Source organism: Cyprinus carpio, chromosome A1 (assembly GCF_018340385.1).
Source record: "Cyprinus carpio isolate SPL01 chromosome A1, ASM1834038v1, whole genome shotgun sequence".
Taxonomy (NCBI): Eukaryota; Metazoa; Chordata; class Actinopteri; order Cypriniformes; family Cyprinidae; genus Cyprinus; species Cyprinus carpio.
The window spans coordinates 30,039,343-30,059,589 of record NC_056572.1 but is presented as its reverse complement, the minus strand read 5'-3'; the positions used below and the strand labels follow the sequence as shown (position 1 = coordinate 30,059,589).

General features: G+C 34.8%; 1 protein-coding gene across 1 annotated transcript in view; it reads left to right on the top strand.

Moving 5' to 3' along the window:
• LOC109105239 (VPS10 domain-containing receptor SorCS1) overlaps window positions 1–20,247 on the top strand; it is a 152,898-nt gene that overhangs the window by 111,538 nt on the left and 21,113 nt on the right. The window contains 11 exon segments of the mRNA XM_042761704.1: window positions 1,091–1,155; window positions 2,146–2,264; window positions 3,323–3,412; window positions 4,844–5,023; window positions 6,420–6,566; window positions 7,985–8,087; window positions 11,625–11,701; window positions 14,158–14,249; window positions 14,526–14,633; window positions 17,108–17,225; window positions 19,648–19,781. Of these exon segments, the coding sequence (XP_042617638.1) occupies window positions 1,091–1,155; window positions 2,146–2,264; window positions 3,323–3,412; window positions 4,844–5,023; window positions 6,420–6,566; window positions 7,985–8,087; window positions 11,625–11,701; window positions 14,158–14,249; window positions 14,526–14,633; window positions 17,108–17,225; window positions 19,648–19,781 (1,233 nt within the window).

Below are 20,247 nucleotides of genomic sequence, written 5' to 3'. Positions count from 1 at the left end.
ATGAATGGAAAAACAAACAATACTTATGCAACCAAGGCTGCTGATAAAGTGAGCAGGCAACTTTATAGCACAACATTTTTGTGAAATACTCAATTCTGATGGTCACTTGTGCCATGGAGTCATCATCCCATTTCTTGCATAACACCACAGAATTGTTCTCTCATGTCATACAAACACAAGTTGTGCCAGCTTGCACCTTAGTTTTTAGGCATTGTAATGAAAATGACCTCAGAGGAGTTCAATATTTATAACTTTTTTAATATTGTTGCACTGTTCATCTTGCCTATCTCGGGTGATTGTTTGTGCATTGTAAATCTTCCATTTTTTCTTAGCAGAAGCTGTAAGATAATATACAGATAATATAAACTCAATATCATGTCCATCCATCTATTTATTTGAGAAGCTGTGTAATAAGTGGGGTATTTATACAGTCAGCTCACATTACACTCTGTGCATTGCAGGCAATACTCAATACAACCCATCTCACTTCAAAATAAAAATACAGATCCCAAAACACAACAAAACATGCCATTAAAATATCAATGCCTATACTAAAACAAACCAAGATACTACCAGAGCATGCCATGGGATGCTATATTTGTGAAAGCGTCAATACTTCCAATAAGTGTCATGATAAAGTCTTGAGATAGTCTGCTTCTACCTTTGTGTGTTCCTCTCTGGAGCAGCTCTCTCTGTTTTTTTCAGTCTCAAATAAATATTTCATGCAATGATTTTTTTTCCACACTAAAAAGAGTGAGAGAACTGTGTGCGCTGCCTGTGGGTGTTCTTGGGAAGCAAATGAGAAGGGCTTACTTTTAATGATGTCAGGATATGCTCCTTGCTTCTGTTAGAAAGCACAGATAGATGGAGATGGAAATGGAGGCTTAACAGGATAGTGTGTTCTGATGGTACTTTCTCGACTTAACCCGCATTGCTCCTTTGGGAGGCTAACATGGATCTTTTAGCCGACATAAAAAAAGCCAATGCCCTTATTTTGACCCAGCTGTTGTTGCATGGAAACACAAAGGATTTTCGTTTTCCAAAGCTCATTTTATAAAACATTGTTTTTTATTTCCTTTGGGCTCTCCAGGTCTAAACTGGGCCTTGATAAAGAGCCGGGCCTGATTCACCTTGAGACCAGCATCTCAGAAACCCGTAAGTCTGAATGGCATCCCTGGACGTGCTTTGATTACATTTCATGAAGCTATAATTCAAAAACAGCACAAGGCAACACTTAGAAGATTCAAAATAGGCTTCACATTAAAATGCAAAATGGACAGTTCTGCTCCAGCAAATCCATCTTTCCATATTAGTCATTAGTAATTAACATTAATGAAGAAACATACCGCACAAATTGAGTTTGTCTTTTGTTTGTTGAACCTGTATTTCTGTTGATTGGCAGACAGAAAGAGAAGCTACATGTGTCAGTTCTGCTGTACATGGTCCCCTAAAACAGTCAATTTGAGTGAGGTTTCCTTAGACTGTTTGAAGTTAATATACAAGGACAATTAGGGAGGCCAGGTACAATTGTATTTTTACACACACACACACACACACACACACACACACACACACACACACACACACACATATATTACAGTTGTAACTGGCCTCCCTAAAAAATACACAAAATATTTACACACACATTTATATAAAATTAAACATTTCCATTGTTAAATTTAAGTCTACTAGAGATCTTCCTCGCATGGTAAAATTTACATTTAAATGTGTTGACAGAAACAATACAAATATTGAAAAACGTTAGATGCCAATTGTGGTTGTGTACTGAAAAAAAAAAAGTGGTGTAGGTTTTACTTTGAAACAGATATTAGTAAACTTAAAAAAATAATTAAAGATGAACGGCAAGCAACACATTGAATTTAATCTGAAATTTTGAAGTAGAAATACTAAAGTAGTATATTTGTTTTATTTTCAACTTTGTGTTTCAACTGGCCTCACTGTGGGCAGTTGTAAACACATATTAACACTATAAGAGAACTCCTTAAACTAGTGATATCAATATTTGTTTTAATACTTTCAGTTATCATTATCAATATTACTATTATCTCTCATCAGTCAATCTGTCAGTCTGAAAATCAAATATACCTTCATCTTTTTCTGCCGTTTGTCCTGCTGTTGTTGCAGAGGCTCTTTATGTCACATGCAAGCTTCAGAACTGCACAGATGCCAACAAAGGCAAACCTTTTCCTGGATACATCGACCCCAACTCCCTGGTGGTCCAAGATGAGTATGTGTTTGTCCAGGTGAGTCATTTATAGAGGGGAAACCTTTGACTAGTATGGCTGTAGCAATAATTATTTTTCTTATGATGTGGCATTGATATTATAAATGCTTGTATTTCTAATTAAGCAATTCCCCATATTTCAATTTATCAAATTATTCAACAATACTTAAATATTTTAATTCAAGTGCAAACATTATTTATTTATTTATTTATTTAAGTAAAGTACTTCAGTTTAATGACATTCTGTTATATGTATGCACATTTCCAAATGTTTTCATGGGACAGATATTTTCTTTTAAAAGCACACACAACCAAACAAGTTTATTTTAAAAACACAAACATAAATCTACAATACACTACATGACTTTTGCCCCAGTTTACAGTCTGGAGAAGCTGACTCTAGTTGCCGAAAGTCAGAGCCAGTCTGCAGATTTGAGTTAACAGATTCATAGAAAAATCACATAGTCTATGTTGGAGAAAGTCTCAGATTTTTTATTTATTACTTTTTTAGCTTCAGATTATGAATCCATGCAGTCAGAATATATAAAACATGTTTAATATTTTAAAACACATATTGTTTTCATTTACGAAGTCGGCAAGTATGGGATGCCGAGTTTTGAAATCAGTTTGGATGTTTAAAGTTTCGTAGTGTGTTCCAGCCTTAAGTTTAAACTCTTGTAGCAGTGCCCTTTATTGGTGTCCAGGACACATCTGGATAAATGCAATGCTGATGCATTACTTTTTAGATACTTATTAATATTCCAGACACTCTTTACACCTGTATTAAACACAATATAGTGCCTAATCTTAATACCGAGTGTAAACAGGGTCAGTGAGGTGCCTTATTTGGGCAAATTAAAGCACAAATAGAAACTAATCCTCCAGATTCATTCTGTGTCATGCATTTGGCACGACACAGACTGACTGCATTTTAACTGCGATTCAATTATGATAACGTGATTGAATTACACCGATAATATCGCAATGCATAATGTGAGTCCAAATTTGTGACCAATAATGTTACTTCTTTCTAAAGTGTCTTTGTCCTGTCTATTTGTGATCCCTCCAATACCTCAGGTGTCAACTGGTGGCCGGCCAATCTACTACGTGTCATCCAGGCGAGATGTGTTTACACCCATGAAGCTTCCCAAATACACCCTTCCAAAGGTAGGGTAGCTCATTCACACTTGTGCAACACAAAGTCAGGATCTGCCATGCTGTGACAGAGTAAACAGACATTGCTATTTCAGACCCATATCATCATGTCCCTCGATGTTAGCCTTTGAAGCTTCAAACCTTTACAAAATCCGATTTTTTCTCCCCGGCAGTTCAGGGACGCAGATGCTACCGCGGTCCCTCGGTTCTCAGGATGCTGTGTTATTATTCAAAGCTTAAAATCTGCTGCGCTCACATGACAATTAAACATGTTTTATTCACTCAAGCTCTTGGCGCTCCTTTAAGCACACATCCAGCAATCCTTGCTCAGTCTGGGGTAGATGAAATTCGCAAACTGCCAGCATGTGGTTTTGTTGCATTTGCACAACTGACAAGCTCAATTTAAGGCTAATAAGAATATTTGCCGTACGCCGGAGCTGTGAGCAAAACAAGGCAGGTGAGAGTAGGGTCTGATACTGATTATTAATCGGATTCAGCTCAGTGGGGTGAAACCGCCACTGCTCTCCAGCTGTCCCCAGCCGTCCCGGTAACAACATTCATATTCAATCTCACTTGATTAGAGGCAAAAATCACATTAAAGGTTAAAGTCGTCCTCCTCTGATATATGTAAATGAGAAGGGTAAAGGTGTTTAGAATATTAAAAGGCACTTAAGTTGTTCGGAGTTTGGCCTACTTTTTCTTTCTGATGACGGAAAAGACAGAATAGAGTTGTTAAATCATTTGAATGGCTCAGTTATGAACTGCACTGGAAAATGCAGTCGGCTCATCAAGAGAATAAAAGGCAATTGAAGTTTAGTGTCTTCAGTTTTATTGGCAAAATGCACATCATATCAATAATAAATAAAGATATAGACAGCTAGATGAAATGAAATTCTTGTACAACAGCAGTTACAATATCATATCATATCATACACACACACTACAGTTAAAAAATTTGATGATGGTGAGATTGGTGCACTGTTTTTTAAATAATCTCTTATATTGACTAAGCCACATTTATTTGATCAAAACTGAATATATTTTAACATGTATTTTTTCCTGTGATGTCAAAGCTGAATTTCCAGCATCATTATATCATCCATCCATACATATATATATATATATATATATATATATATATATATATATATACACACACATATACATATATACTGTACATATATATACACACACACACACACACATCATTTTCAAATGATTTCTTATACAAAACTGAAGTCATGTAGCTATGCTGGGCCATGACCAGTCAACTTAGTGCATCAGTTATAATAACCCACTATTCTAAAAAGTTCCTTGTCATTTTTATAGATTCTTTATTGACGTGTTTATACCAACATCTGGATAAAGCCGGAGGCAGAATATTCTTTTGTCAAATAAATCACAGAGATCGGTTTTATGAACTGTCTTTTCCTTTTTCCCCAGGATCTGCATGTGATTAGTACAGATGAGAACCGGGTCGTGGCGGCAGTTCAAGAGTGGAACCAGAATGACACTTACAACCTGTATGTGTCAGAGGCCGGAGGCATTTACTACACGCTGGCTTTGGAGAATGTCATGAGCAGTATGGGACCAGAGGGAAATGTCATGATAGATCTATATGAGGTAACTCTCTCTGTAAAACACATCAGTGTCATTTATGTTCAACACAGATGTGTTGATTCAACATCACTGTTTCATGTTCACATTTCTCTGGATATTAAAAGCATGATCAAATTGAATGCACTAATTAATGCTAATTGAGTGCAGTGTTGTACCATATTAAAGTGCAGCATTTGTTTCTTCATTATTTCAGTATATATATATATATATATATAGAGAGAGAGAGAAAGAGAGAGAGAGAGAGATTTATATTTATTCACATGATCCTTCAGAAATCATTCTAATATGCTGATTTGATGCTCAGTTATTATTCTAAATAAATAAATAAGTTTTTGCTGCTTAATATTTATGTGGAAACCATGATACTTCCCCCCCCCAGGATTCTTTGATGAATAGAAAATTCAATGAATAGCTTTATTTGAAACAAATCTTTTGTAACATTATAAATGTGTTTACTGTCACTGTGGGAATTTTTTTTTTTTTTTAAGACTACAAACAACTAAATCGATTTAAATCTAAAATCTATTTTGTAGTCTCGTCTGAACAAAACTTGTCTCCTTTTGTTGATCTACAATTGGTTGACCTTTTCAGCATTTAACTCTGATCAATGTCTTTCCAAATACCTGTATGCTACAAGATACCTTACAATTTCAGAGCAGGCAGTGCTTTAGAGTGCTGTTAGTTCACAAGTTTTTATAGTACTACAAATTGGTCTGATAGCGCTGCTCGCATACAAAAGCAATGCCAGAGTGAAGCCAGTGATTAGGGTTTGGGTGTAGATTGCTCGTCTCTTTGAAGAATACCCCAGATCTCTATTCACACACCTCCAGATGGAACAGCGCATGCAGCAACGCATTGCATCATAGGCTAGCAGGTGTCAGGCTATCTTCTGATCAAATAATTATACTGATGAAGATCGCAACCCCCATAAAATCACATTTGGCCCTCGGATATGCTGAAGAGTCCGGTGACTTGATTGAGGTCACCACCTCCATGTAACATATGCTAAAATCTCAGCCGTCGGCTAGATTGAAATATTCGTCAATTATTGAATAGTCAGTGTCATCCGAGGCCCATCCCGGGCTGCCTCTCCTCCTCTCTAGTGCTTCCTGGCCCTGAAGAGATGTCACTTCTGTTCAGGATGGACCTGGATTACCTTCTCATTTCCTTACATACTGTACTCCCATTCCACTCCGATAGATTAATCTTACCAGGAACTGCTATATGTATATGCGTTTTAGAAGTTCACTTGGCTGGGTTGTGCCACAGGGACACAAAATAATAAATGCATCACAGGCTTTTGTTTGTTTTTCTATAGGAGGAAATGTTGAAACTTTAGATATGTAATTATTACTGATTTATTTCTTCCTCATTATGTTGTTTATGTTCTTGTCCCTAGGTGGCAGGAATAAAAGGCATGTTCTTGGCCAATAAGAAGCTAAATAATGAGGTGAAGACATACATAACCTATAACAAAGGCCGCGACTGGAGGCTCCTGCAGGCTCCCTCAGCTGATCTCAGAGGAAACCGAATCCATTGCATGCTGGTGAGTAGATATGTGGGAAAACAACAAGAGACAGACTTGTCCAACGCCAGCCGTTTAATATTTGACATTCATAGATGAGCTTTATGAGGTACGTGTATTTTCACAATGGCTAACTTGTCCGATTTTAGGTTTTGAAGCATTAATACAAGATGGGTGTTTTTTCAACTACAGTTACTTTACTGTTTGTCCCAGAGGTTGATTTTTATAAAAATCTTTTTTTAATTATTTGTTATGAGAAGATCACATTAAAACTTTTTAATTTATCACACCTTCATAAATTATTTTATGCTTCTTTTCAAATTCTGCTTGTTTTGATGCCTCTTTGTTCTAGCCCTAACCCAGGCTTTCAATCTAGAAAATTCATGATAGAATATGAATCCTTTAGTTATATGAACAAAGAGTGAAATTAAAATTACAACCAACAACCAACAAATAAACTATTAAAAATAATTTTCATTCATTTAAAATAAAATATAAAAGATTAAGATTTTTTTTTTTTTGGCTTGGAAAATAACTGAAATTAAGTTAAAATTTGGGTACAAAATGACTGACAAAATATTAAATGAAGTTAAATAGAAATATCTACAAAAGAACCAACAAAAGAATCTACAATTCATAAAAGCACATAACACAATTACTAAGTAAATGAATGCTAAAAAATAAATAAAAATAATACTGTAATACTATAATGATGTTAATAATGTATAAATAATACTACTAGTAAAGGTGTGAAAACTCTGTTTTGAGAGAATTTATTTGAGAAAAAAACTGTCAAATTTGTTGTTGAAGAAACACTCCGATACATATGGTCATACTTGATTATATTTTGCACAATAGCTCCATAATAATAATCATAATAATCATAATAAAAGTAACAAGTCGATAATATGCCAACAGAATGTGCATTCCTGTGGACACGGGTGTTTGGAATAGGTCTACATAATTAGTGCTGCTTGTCATTTCAAATGACAAGACATATATTTCATTCCGTGGAGATATTATCCATCCCCGGTGAATGGCCTCCGCAAACCTACCCCCCAAAAATGCAAACAAAAATAATTACCCTTTGATAAACTCAACTAATTAATGGTCCCACTGTTGGCCTTGCCTTCACCATCCATTACAGAGCTATTTGTTAGAAAATGTCAAAGTTTTAATAAACCCCTAAACAACCCTTGCAACATGTGCTTACCATTGGCATTTCCAGACTTATAATGAGAATTGTGTCACTAAAGGTTATTCCAATCAAAATTAATGTTGGGAGGGAAATAAGTCATGAGCCTTTGCTGTTATGGGATTTTTTAAATGGGATTTTATTCAAGCCCACGCACAATGATGGTTACCGGAGGCCACACACTGGGAGTTGTGCCGATTTTGAGGCCCCACTTGATCGAGATGATTGTTTGTGTTGCTTCTAGCCATACTGTTCTCTGCATCTTCACCTGCACGTATCTGCAAACCCATACACATCTGGAAATATAGCCAGCAGAGAGTTGGCCCCTGGAATCATAGTGGCATCAGGTGAGTTTGGGTAAAATGACTGATGATGTAATCTAGAGAGAAATTTACCAGGACAGAAGAAGAAGAAAATTTTGTATTTAGTACGTCATTTAATGCAGAGTAATCGTATTTGTATTCATATGTAAAGAGTAAATGTACTTTACTGTTCAAAATTTCCGGGTGGTACGATTTTTTAAATGTTCTTGAAAAAAAAAAAAATCCTCTTATGCTAATGCATTTAATTAAAAACAAATTAAAAAGCGATTTTGTGAAATATGAAATTAAAAGAATATTAATATGTTTTGAAATATAATTTATTCCTGTGATGCAAAGCTGAATTTTCAGCATCATTACTGCAGTCTTCAGTGTCACGTTTCATCAGAAATCACTCTAATATGCTGATTTGATCCTCAAGAAATGTTTGTATTATTTGTATCAATGTTGAGAACAGTTGTGCTGTTGTTCTAATAAACAGCATTTATTAGAAATCTTTCGTACATACATACATACATACATACATATACATACATAAAAAATATGCGATTTAAAAAAAAAAAAATCTAGTTCTAAATCTAAATAAATAAAATAAATCTTATAAATCTATAAATTTGATGCTCATTAAGTATTTTTGTTGTTATTATTAGCATATTTCGTGGAAACTGTGATAGAATGTTTTTATTTTTTAAGTGAATATTAAAAGTGTTAATTTCTTACAAAAAAATCTTACTGACCCCAATCCTTTTATTGTATGTGTGTGTGTGTGTGTGTATATATATATATATATATATATATATATATATATATAGTATATTGAAAATATAAAATACTGTATCATTTAAAAGAAACACTTTTATGTATGTCCAATTTTTTTTTTTTTTTTTTCAAATTTAATGGTATTATTAATACTTAATACTATCTCTCTTTAGACATATTTCTTTATTGTTGTTTAATTAACAATAACTGAAGTCATTATGTGAAACTCTGCTGTTACTTTCTTAATTTTGGAACTGCTTTAATTTATAAATGTGGCTCAAATGTATCATTCCGTTTTTGGATTCTCCCTTAATCTTTAAAGAAGCATTTCAAGGTTGACAAGACACATATTAAAAAACGTTTAATAAAATTGAATAGTCAAGGATTATTTGTATTTTTGTTTTGGTTACAGACAGGTAGAGAAAATTGTCTAAATGACAGTTACTGGAAGAAGAAAATACTTTTTGAAGTGTGTAGTTCTCATATTCTTCCTTAAATCCTTGACATCAGGTTTTTATTTTTTTATTTATTTTTTTTGTCCTGGAACTCCAAAGTGAAGCATATTTAAATTCCTTTCATCTTGAGCGCTTATGACACTGTTATTGTTGAAGACGTTCATTTTGTGCTCATGGAGTGCAGGCATCTGTATATGGACTATAAACAAGATTAGTGTTGTGCTAGCATGAAGAAATGGAAATGCTAAGTGCTACTCTTGAGATTAGCGGCAGACAGTCTTTAGAGTGTTCTTATTATTCTCGCTCCATCATCTTCTGTTTTCACAACCAACTAACTCTTCCACCACTTCAAACTTCAAATGTTTATTTTATAAGATTGAAAGCGCTTGTCACTTTTTAATTTTACTCCTTCAGGCTTGTGTCTTCCATGACGTTCACCAACTATATTGCCTCTGGATGCACGCAGATGAAATATAAATGTCTTGGCACTGTAACTATCTGGATAAGTAATCCTAGGAGGAGACCAACTATTAGATATTAGGCTCTAAATTGACGTTTAGTTGATTGATTTGATGGTAGAAGGGTTGTGGGGATGGCACATACTTTCCTGAGTAGATTAGCTTATTAGATAGAGAGGTTTTCTAGAACTCCTAGTTACCTCACAGGGTCACATGCTGATTTCATTACACATGATGTATTTTCTGCTGTAAAAATCTATCTATCTATCTATCTATCTATCTATCTATCTATCTATCTATCTATCTATCTATCTATCTATCTATCCATCTATCTGTCTGTCGGTAAATATTTTGTCTGTTTATCCATCTGTCCGTCATCTGTCCATCTCCATTCGGTGTCTGTCATCTATCTATCCATCTATCCATCCATCCATCATCCATCTCTTAAATGTCATGGATCCATTATTCTTTTCATCCATGCATCCATCTTAAAATTTGCATGTTTTATCTTTTCATCGTCATGAAATTTGAAACAATTTTCTCTTATCCTGCAGTACATAATGGAACAAAATCCAACCATCTTTCTCTCTTCCATCCATTGATCTGTCCCTCTATCTTTCTGTCCACCTATCCATTTATCTTTCTGTCAATCCATCCGTTGATCTGTCCTTCTATCTTTCTGTCCATCCATCCATCCATCCATCCAACCATCTTTCTCTCTTCCATTCATCCATCCATCTTTCTGTCCATCCATTCGTTAATCTATCCATCCATTCATCAATCTTTCTGTCCTGTCCATCCAGTCTGTCCATGGCTATCTGTCTGTTCATCCATTCATCATCCAACCCATCTTTGCTGTCACCCATCCTTTTATCTGTCCATCCATCCATCCATCCATCACCCATCTTAAATGCATGGATTTATCTTTCCATCGCATCATTTGAATTTTTCTCTTTGAAACATTTTTTCTCTTATCCAGCAGTACATAATTGAACAAAATCCATCCATCTTTCTGTCCGTCCATCTGTTGATCTGTCCATCTATCTTTCTGTCCATCCATCCATTCATTTATCTTTCTGTCAATTCATCCATCCATCCATCCATCCATACATCCATATTTCTCTTTGTCCATTCATCCATCCATATTTCTGTCCATCCATTCAGTGATCTATCCATCCATAATGTCCATTCATCCTTCTTTCTGTGTGTCCATCCATCCATGATCTGTCCATCTAACTTTCTGTCAATTCATTAATCCATCCATTAATCCATCCATCCATCTTTCTGTCTGTCCATCCATTGATCTATCCATCTATCTTTCTGTCCATCCATGCATCGTTCTGTCCATCCATGCATCTTTCTGTTAATCCATCCATCCATCCATCCATCCATCCATCCATCCATCCATTTATCTATCCTTTAAATGCATGGAATAATATTTTCATCACCTTATTTGAATTTTTCTCATTGAAACTTTTTATTTATTTATCCTGCAGTACATAATGGAACAAAACCAAGTTACATAAGAGTTATATTGTCACAGAAAATTGCATAAAACTACAGCATTATGGGAAAAAGTATATGATATTCTAGCTGCCCTTGCATTTTACAGTCCAAAACCATGCATTTTCTAACCTCTAAAATAATCTAATCAACACAAGTAATCACAAACTAATAATGGAATGTAGTCATTGTGGGTGAACGATCAAGAGAAATACAAATCGTGACAAAATCCATAAAACACTTTTCAGCTTTTGGAATGAAGTAAGCTTTACATTTGCGATGCAAAAAGGCACAATCCACTCAATCTTCATATTTATATAGCTTTAGTTATCAACTCTCTATCTGCTTTAGTAAGCATGACTGTAATTGTTCTGCTCCTCTCTCCATAGGTTCAATCGGCGCAGAGTTAACGAGCAGCAACGTTAGCATGTTCATCACATCCGACGCTGGAAACACGTGGCGGCAGGTGACTCTGACCCTGGGGTGTTCAGCCAGATGGGGTGGGCAGTAATTTCAGCACTGATGCTTATCTTTGAGCGGATAAATCCGTGTGCCGCATTTCAGAGCCGATAATCAAATGACACCTTCAGAGAAAACTAAATTCAATGACATATATGATGCCCGTGGGTGCATGTTTGATGATGCGATTTAAATTTATGGGGCCAGCTGTCTAATTAAAAATGGAGAGCTCAAATAATTAAGAGAAAATTGATGTGGCAAAAAGTTAAAGCATGCTGGGTAGGGCACAGGTTTGATGTCATATATCTTGTCAGTAAGAATTACATTCACTGGGATTTGAGAAATAGCATCATTTCAAGGACAGCAGACCTGTGGTTGCCAGCTTTCATCTAATCAAATTGAAAGCCCTCCCAAGAAGAGTAAGGATATGAAATATTGTCATAACTCATCCAATCTGACATTATGAATGAAAATAACACGGCAACATATGTAACAATGCCCTGAGACACATATGAGCAGAAGTACATAATGTGTTTTGTACTTTAAACTTTGGCACTAAACCAGCTAATTTATTTTTCAGAAATAAGCAGTCCTTATTTATTATAGATTTATGTAGATCAAAGCACCTAGGGTCAGATGCATTTCTCGATTATAATGACTCTAGTGTGGCTTGTAGCTTGGTTGATCCAACTTTTCCAGTGTGTTCACAGCCAAAGGGTAAACGAAACAGACCCCACACAGTATCCCCGCTAACATAAACACTAGCCTCGTAATCATTAGCCCATGAAGTACTTAAGCCAATCAGATGGTGTTTTTCCTCCACTTTAACAGACTTGTCTATGCTAAATGCTGGAAGCCTCAAGGCCTAAACTCAACAGGAATTCATATCAGCAAGAATTCACAGCACATACAGTGCAGTTATCAGAGCTCTGGGGCAAACAAATGGAAACTGCTAATGAGGGCCTCAATTTTCAGTTCAACTTTGCAGTAGGTCAACCCAGCATCTGGCTGGATTTTCCTCTGTAAGGCAGTTACTTGTTTCATACATGTTTGCAACTAATAGCGATTCTGTAATGGTGACTAGAGGGGCCATTGCTTTTAGGCTGTTTTTTATTTTATTTTTGAGCTCTGTATTTTGATAAAATTATATGCTTGTGTGTACTCTTATAAGAAAAAGGTACGAAAGCTATCATTGGGCAATGCCTTTTTTAAAATGTACACTTTTGCACCGTATTTATCTGTAAAGAGTGCAAACTAGTAACTTAAAGGTACATATTAGTACCTAATTTTAACATTTTAGTACCTAAATGGTGCAATTAAGTAACCTTTTGAAAAGGTACTGTCACAGTTTGTACCTTTGCTTCTGTGCTTTTGTACTTTTTTTCTTTTTTTTTTTTTCCTGAGAGTGTGGTCTAATTTATGGAAGTATTTTATTAATAAGCACAACAGACTTAATTGTAAATTGATTACACAACAACAAAGAATATTAACAGGATGGAATCGAACAAGATGGAAATAAAGGGTTAAAATTAGCTTTTGCACAAGCTGACAGGTTGCTTAAAGTTTATTTAGATTTTTTTAGCTGTATTTTGAAATTTTATATTATCAGTTTTCAAGTTTATATAATTTTATTAAAGAATAGAATGTTTTAAAATAGGGTTGTCAAATCAGTTAATCGTGATTAACCACATCCAAAATAAATGTTTGTGTTTACATAATATGTGTGAGTACTGTGCATATCTATATGTATATATCATCCATCATTTACATTATTTTAGAGGGAAAACAACAGCAAAAACGTCATTGAGTATTAGCAATTTAATAAATTCATGGATATTTTACTATTGATATTAGTTAGTTTGTCTCATTTTAAAGTATGGCTGTCAAATCAATTAATCAAGATTAATCCCATGTTAAATAAAAGTCTGTGTTTACATATACATAATATATGCGTAATATAATATATAGAACATAAATCAAATACACGCACATAAATATACTTTAAAATGAGACAAACTAACTGATATCAATAGTAAATTATCCATGAATTTATTACGTTTTTTTTTTTTTTTTCTTTTTTTTTTTCTCTAATGTCTAAAATGATGGAAAGTGTCATTAAGGTCACAGAAAAAAAATATACATTTATTACCAAATATTCACAAGGAAACATGTTCGTTTGCTTGTTTAAAATCTTTGAAAATTTGTACCTGGAGTATTTCTTTATAAATTGCCTTGTTTTATATTTTAAACAGCATGCTGGTGGCATGATAAAAGTGGCAACATCTTCTCAAACCAAAGTGCTAAAATTACTTTTGAATTATATCCCATGTTCACTAAATTGTTATTAAAGGAAACTAAATATTTTTATGTTTTATATTTTATGCAGTCTTTTAATACAGTATATAATGAGAATATCAAATGAATGGAACAGCATATAATAAATACATTCTTTGTCTGTTCCAGATATTTGATGAAGAGTACAGTGTGCTGTATCTGGATCAAGGTGGAGCTTTAGTGGCAATTAGACACACCCCTCTTCCCATCAGGCACCTCTGGTAATCCTACACCAAAATAATTACTAATATTCCATGCGTATGTTCGTAAAAGATGAGTCAATGCAACCGCACCGAGCTGACTCACATAATCACGGGGAGTGTGAACATTCTCATTAAACCCAGTAGACTGTGTAATACTTTTGTCTAGTAATCTAGATTAAATGTCGGAAAGGTGCAGTAAAGTCCTGTTTGAATTATTTGCCAGCTGTGTGTGGAAATGCAATCTTTTCTACAATATATCGTAGTTTCAGCTGTGTGCTACTGGTTTCTATACAGGTTGAGCTTTGATGAAGGGAGGGTGTGGAACAAATACAGTTTCACTTCATCACCCCTGTTCGTGGACGGTGTCTTGGGCGAACCGGGCGAGGAAACGCTTATAATGACGTAAGTATGATGAATATTCAATAGTATTACATTTTGTTTGTTCTGGAATGAGAAAATGGTGCTTGATGAAATACGGTTTATGTGATGAACACTGTAAACTCTGAATGTCCTCAAAGAATTGGAGTAAACATGACATTGATTTGTTCTGTTACTGTATGGAAGCCCGCAAATTTAATTGCAACATTTTATCTAGCAGTTCTTTTTTCACAATTGCAAGGAAGAAATTATATTTTCTCTGAATTGGAAGTTTATAATCTCACAATGTTGACTTAATAACTCGCAGCGTGGGTTATAAAGTCAGAATTGCATAATATAAACTGGCAATTCTGAGATAAAAAGTCACAAGTGCGATATAAACTCACAATTCTGAGAAAAAAAAGAGAAATAAAGTCAGAATTGTGAGATAAACTTGCAATTCTGACTTTTTCACAGAATTTCAATTTTATCTCTCAATTGTATTTTTTTTTTTAATTGTGAGTTTATTTATATCTTGCAATTCTGACTTTATAACCCACAACTGCAAGTTTATATCACGCAGTTCTCCGAAAAAAAAGTCAGAATTGTGAGATAAAAAAAGTCAGATTAGCGATAATTGTGAACTTTTTTTTTTGTTTGTTTGTTTTTTAGTCAGTGGCAGAAATGGGCTACCATAGTTATTTCCCTCTGAAGAAGGACTGAACAGCTTTGTTAGACATGCATAGTAACATAAACATAGTAGTACCATTTTATCTAGCTAGAAAATTATATATAGAAAGAGAATAGATACACTCAATGACCGCTTTATTAGGTACACCTTCCTAGTCCCGGATCGGTCCCGCTTTTGCCTTCAGAACTGCCTTAATTCTTTGTGGCATAGCAGCCAGCAAGGTGCTGGAAACAATCTTTACAGATTTCGGTCCATACTGACATCATAGCATCGCACAGTTGCTTCAGAATTGCTGGGTGCAAATCCATGACACGAATCTTCCATTCCACCACATCCCAAAGCTGCTCTATTGGATTGAGATCTGGAGGTCATTTGAATGTAGTGAACTCACTGTCATGTTCAAGACACCAGTTTGAGATACTTTGAGCTTTATTATATGGTGCATTATCCTGCTGGAAGTAGCCATCACAAGATCAAACACTGTAGTCATAAAGCGATGGACATGGTCAGCAACAATTCTGAAAAAAAAAAAACTCCAAGAAAATAATCCTCACATCATTACACCAGCAGCAGCAGCCTGAACATTAATACAAAACAGGATGGATTCATGCTTTCATGTTGTTTACACCTAATTCTGACCCTATCATTCAAAATGTCGCAGCAGAAATTGAGACTAGACCAGGCACCCTTTTTAGAATCTTCTGTCGGTGAGCTTCTGTGAATTATAGCCTCAGTTTCCTGTTCTTAACTGACAACATTGATGCCTGGTGTGGTCTTCTGCTGCTGTAGCCCATCTGCTTCAAGGTTTGGTGTGTTGTGCATTCAGAGATGCTCTTCTGCATACCCATAGTTGTAACACATGGTTCTTTGAGTTACTATTTCTTTTCTATCAGCTCAAACCAGTTTTTCCATCTCCTCTGACATCAACAAGGCATTTTCTCCCACAGAACTGCTGCTGATATTTTTCTTTTCCTGACCATTTTCTGTGAACCCTAGAGATGGTTGTGCGTGAAAATCCTGAAAGACTAGCAACCATGCCACGTTCAAAGTCACTTAAATCACCTTTTTTTCCCATTCTAATGTTCGGTTTGAACTTCAGTAGAACATCTTGACCATGTCTACATGCCTAAATGCATTGAATTGCTGCTATGTGATTAACTGATTAGATATCTGTATTAAAAATTATATTGTATAAAATTGTTTACTTTATTGTAAACAATTGTGAGTTTGTATTTCACAATTGCAACTTTATATCTTGTACTTATGACTTAAAATTTCAGTGTGAGCTCTGTCACAATTACAGGTTTTACTTTCATATGAATAAATGGTAATTTTGAAAAAACATGTAAGAATAAAATGCTCAGTGATTTGCTTGGTGATAAAAATAAAGCAATTAATGATAAAGCAAGTGGTTTATTTTTAGACCTTCCAGTAATGATTCACCCATTTGAAAAGGCAAATCATTAAGACCATCATGCCAGTTCTGATTTGACATCATCCTGAATCCAGCACAACCTAAAATTATTTTGAGAAGTATTTCATGAAGTTTTCCTTTGTAGGATATTCCTAGATACTTTCTGCTGTCTTTCTGACAGTCCCTAAAAGTGTCACACTGTTCTTGAGTGTCAGACTTTCTCAATGTGAGTTTCAGACTTTTTGTTGACAGTTTGACGCAGGTTTCCACTGATGTGGTTTGACTTGGATAACATTGCTAAGCATTTCCTCTTCCTGTCCGCTCTACATCTTTCTAATCATTAGAGTCACTGCGCTCTCGATATGCCACTGCTCACCAGACATACAGCGGCTGATGTTGTGCCTTTGTTTGCAGGATCTTCGGTCATGTCAGTCACCGCTCAGAATGGCAGCTGGTAAAGATAGACTTCAGGTCTATCTTTAACAGAAGATGCATCGAGTCTGACTATGTGCCGTGGGATTTACATGACCAGGTGAGAAATGATTTTAGTCTTTTAGCATTTGGTTCCCCAATCTGAATATTTGCCTAAATTCTTGTTTCACACAGTGTTGTATATTGATCTCTTTAAGGGGGAAAGAAAATGTGGAAACAAACAAACAAATAAATAAATAAAGGATGAATATATGATATAACAAATATAAAATATCAAATATTCACAAACTTTCCAGTATTACTGGAATAAATTAAAATGTCTTAATTTTTTTTTTTTCAGTATTTATTTTTAAATAAAATAGTATTCCATTAAATTAGACATAGAATCATAGAAATCATAGAATCAGTGTTATTTAGCTTCACTGAGATCCTATTATAGTTGTATTAAATATTTGTATTTTCTGATTTCACTTTAAATTTAAATAAAGTTTTAGCAACTTTGTTTTTTTTCTTCAGTTTTATTAGTTTTTTAATGTCTGTTCAGTTTTTATCCATTTGTATATATATATATATATATATATATATATATATATATATATATATATATATATATATAGTTTTAGTTAAACAAGTTAAACTAAGTGAGAATGAAATATTGCCTTGACAAAGTTATTTTTATTAGTAAAATAATATAATATTGCTTCAGTTATTTTTTTTACTTGAAGCAGTGTTTTATTTGAAGCAACACACACACACGTTTGATAGAAAAATAAATAAATAAACAAATAATTTAAAAAAATGACAATTAATAGAAAGGTCTAACAACTTATTTTCATGTTGAAATTATATAATTTTATGATTACAAACTGTAATCTGTCTCTGTCGCCAAAAACAAAGAAAGTTCCCTATCTGTCAGTCACTTCAAGTAATGTTGTGACGACATTAGGGGCTTCACTTGGGAGCCCCAATTATCTCTGACTTTAAGAGAAAACACCAAATGAAATTTGGCTAGTTGATTTTTCATACCTGCGCCACTAAATAGGTGACAGGTGCATCCACTCATTCAGATTTTTGCTTCGGAGCCAAGTGGATGAACATGCATGATCTCCACAAAGCCCATTTTATCATGTGGCTGGAATCTGTTCTGGTTGGCGACACAGTGTGAACAGCAGTGTCCCTGTTTACAGCGATTCCCCTGGACAAATTTCCTAAAAGTGCAAATCACCGACGGCTCGCATCTTTTTAAAGATGGCGTTCCGTCCGTGTCCTCTTGGTTGTGGTGGTTACCTGTCTTCTGAGGACGGATAAAATCGTTGTCTTCAGTGTCTGGGAATCTAACATGCTGAAGTTGCGTTCGTGGATGACTCATCTGTTGTGGGCGAATGAGCATGGCATCATTGCGATCTCCCTCTTTTCTGAAAAGCAGAGGCACCCTCTGCTGCTACCCTTCCCGGTCTCTCTGTTTCCCCGGTCTCTCTCCCAAGTGAATCCCCTAATGTCGTCACGACATAACGTCTCTGTTCCCTCCATTAGGGAATGAGGGTTATGTACATAACCGATACGTTTTTAGCTTTGATTAAAAGTATGAAATAAATTGCTCCAAGTTCCCTCAGGCTCCACTGTGTGACATTCACGCGGCCTCTGTAAACAAATCTCCCCATCTTAATGTCATTACTCTCCTCAACTCAGCTTCTATACTGCATCTCAAGCCTTAAAATTAAAAGAGGCCAGTATAGTCTTGATCAGATACCTTTCTGCTTTGTCTGGTCTATCCAGCAAAATAAACTCTCCAGTGAGGTCTGATGCTTTAGATTGCACTAAAGAGTGTTCCGCATTGGCTTTCTGTTTTTTTTAAATTTACAAGATTCCTTTCTAACCGGCCCTGACATTCTTTCCCAGGGTCTGCTGCTGAGACTATATTTGAACAGAATAATATATATCCCAGAAGTCAAGCCAGAAGCCAAGTGTCCTCTCACAGGAGGATAATAGATGTACGTTTATTAGTTGTAAGGACATGGCAGTAGACTGTCCTACTTTAACCTGAAGCCTTGTAGTACTTTCTATTTCTGTGACAAACTCTGAGAAGCTAAAGCGGACTTGAAGACAACAGAAGTCGACAGAAGACAGAATGATATCAAAGTTTGGATGGTTAAAACTCAGCTTTTGGGCTGTAGACTACAGTACTGTGCTGATGAGATTGTGAGAAGCCTGAAATCTTTGACAAAATGAACCCCAGAGTTCAGATGTGAGATATGAAATATGGAACAACCAAGTACAATAAGCGGAATAATTCCCCCCACCCCCTCTTTCTTTCCTATTTTCTCTCACCTTAACACCAACATATTAACACACGCAAATTAATTATGATGCACATATGCTTTATAGTTATGAATTATTCATGCGAGAACAAAAAATAAACCTGAACGAGAACACCATATGCCAACTTTACTGTAGAAAATATTTGTATGTGTGTGTGTGTGTGTATGCATACATCTGTATTTATGTTGAAATCCTGCTTATAGGGTGAACGCTGCCTCATGGGAGTCAAAAGAGTCTACCGAAAGCTAAAGCCCATAGCAAGGTGTGTTATGGGTAAAACCTACTCTGTCACGATGATATCCGAGCCATGTGACTGCACTGAGTCGGACTTTGAGTGGTAAGTTAACAAGCCCCTTTCTTCAAAAATTCAAACTCTATTGTAAAACTACAGACTACTCTAACACTGTGATATGTCAGTATGGAAAACCACAGCAAAATAGTTTTTTTCTTTTTAATTATCTGATTAATAATTAATATATATAATAATTTACCAATCAAAAGTTTGTGGTTAGTAAGAATTTAATTTAATTTAATTTAATTTAATTTAATTTAATTTAATTTAATTTAATTTAATTTAATTTAATTTAATTTAATTTAATTTAATTTAATTTAATTTTAAGGAGGATACATTTTAATTCAGCAAAAAAATATATATATATATATATATATATATTTAATTGATTAAAAAAGACAGTAAAGACATTTATAATGTAATAATTTAATTTAAAATAAATGTTTTACTTTCACATTTACTTTCTATTCATTAAAGATTTCCATTACAAACAGCAAATAAGAATGATTTC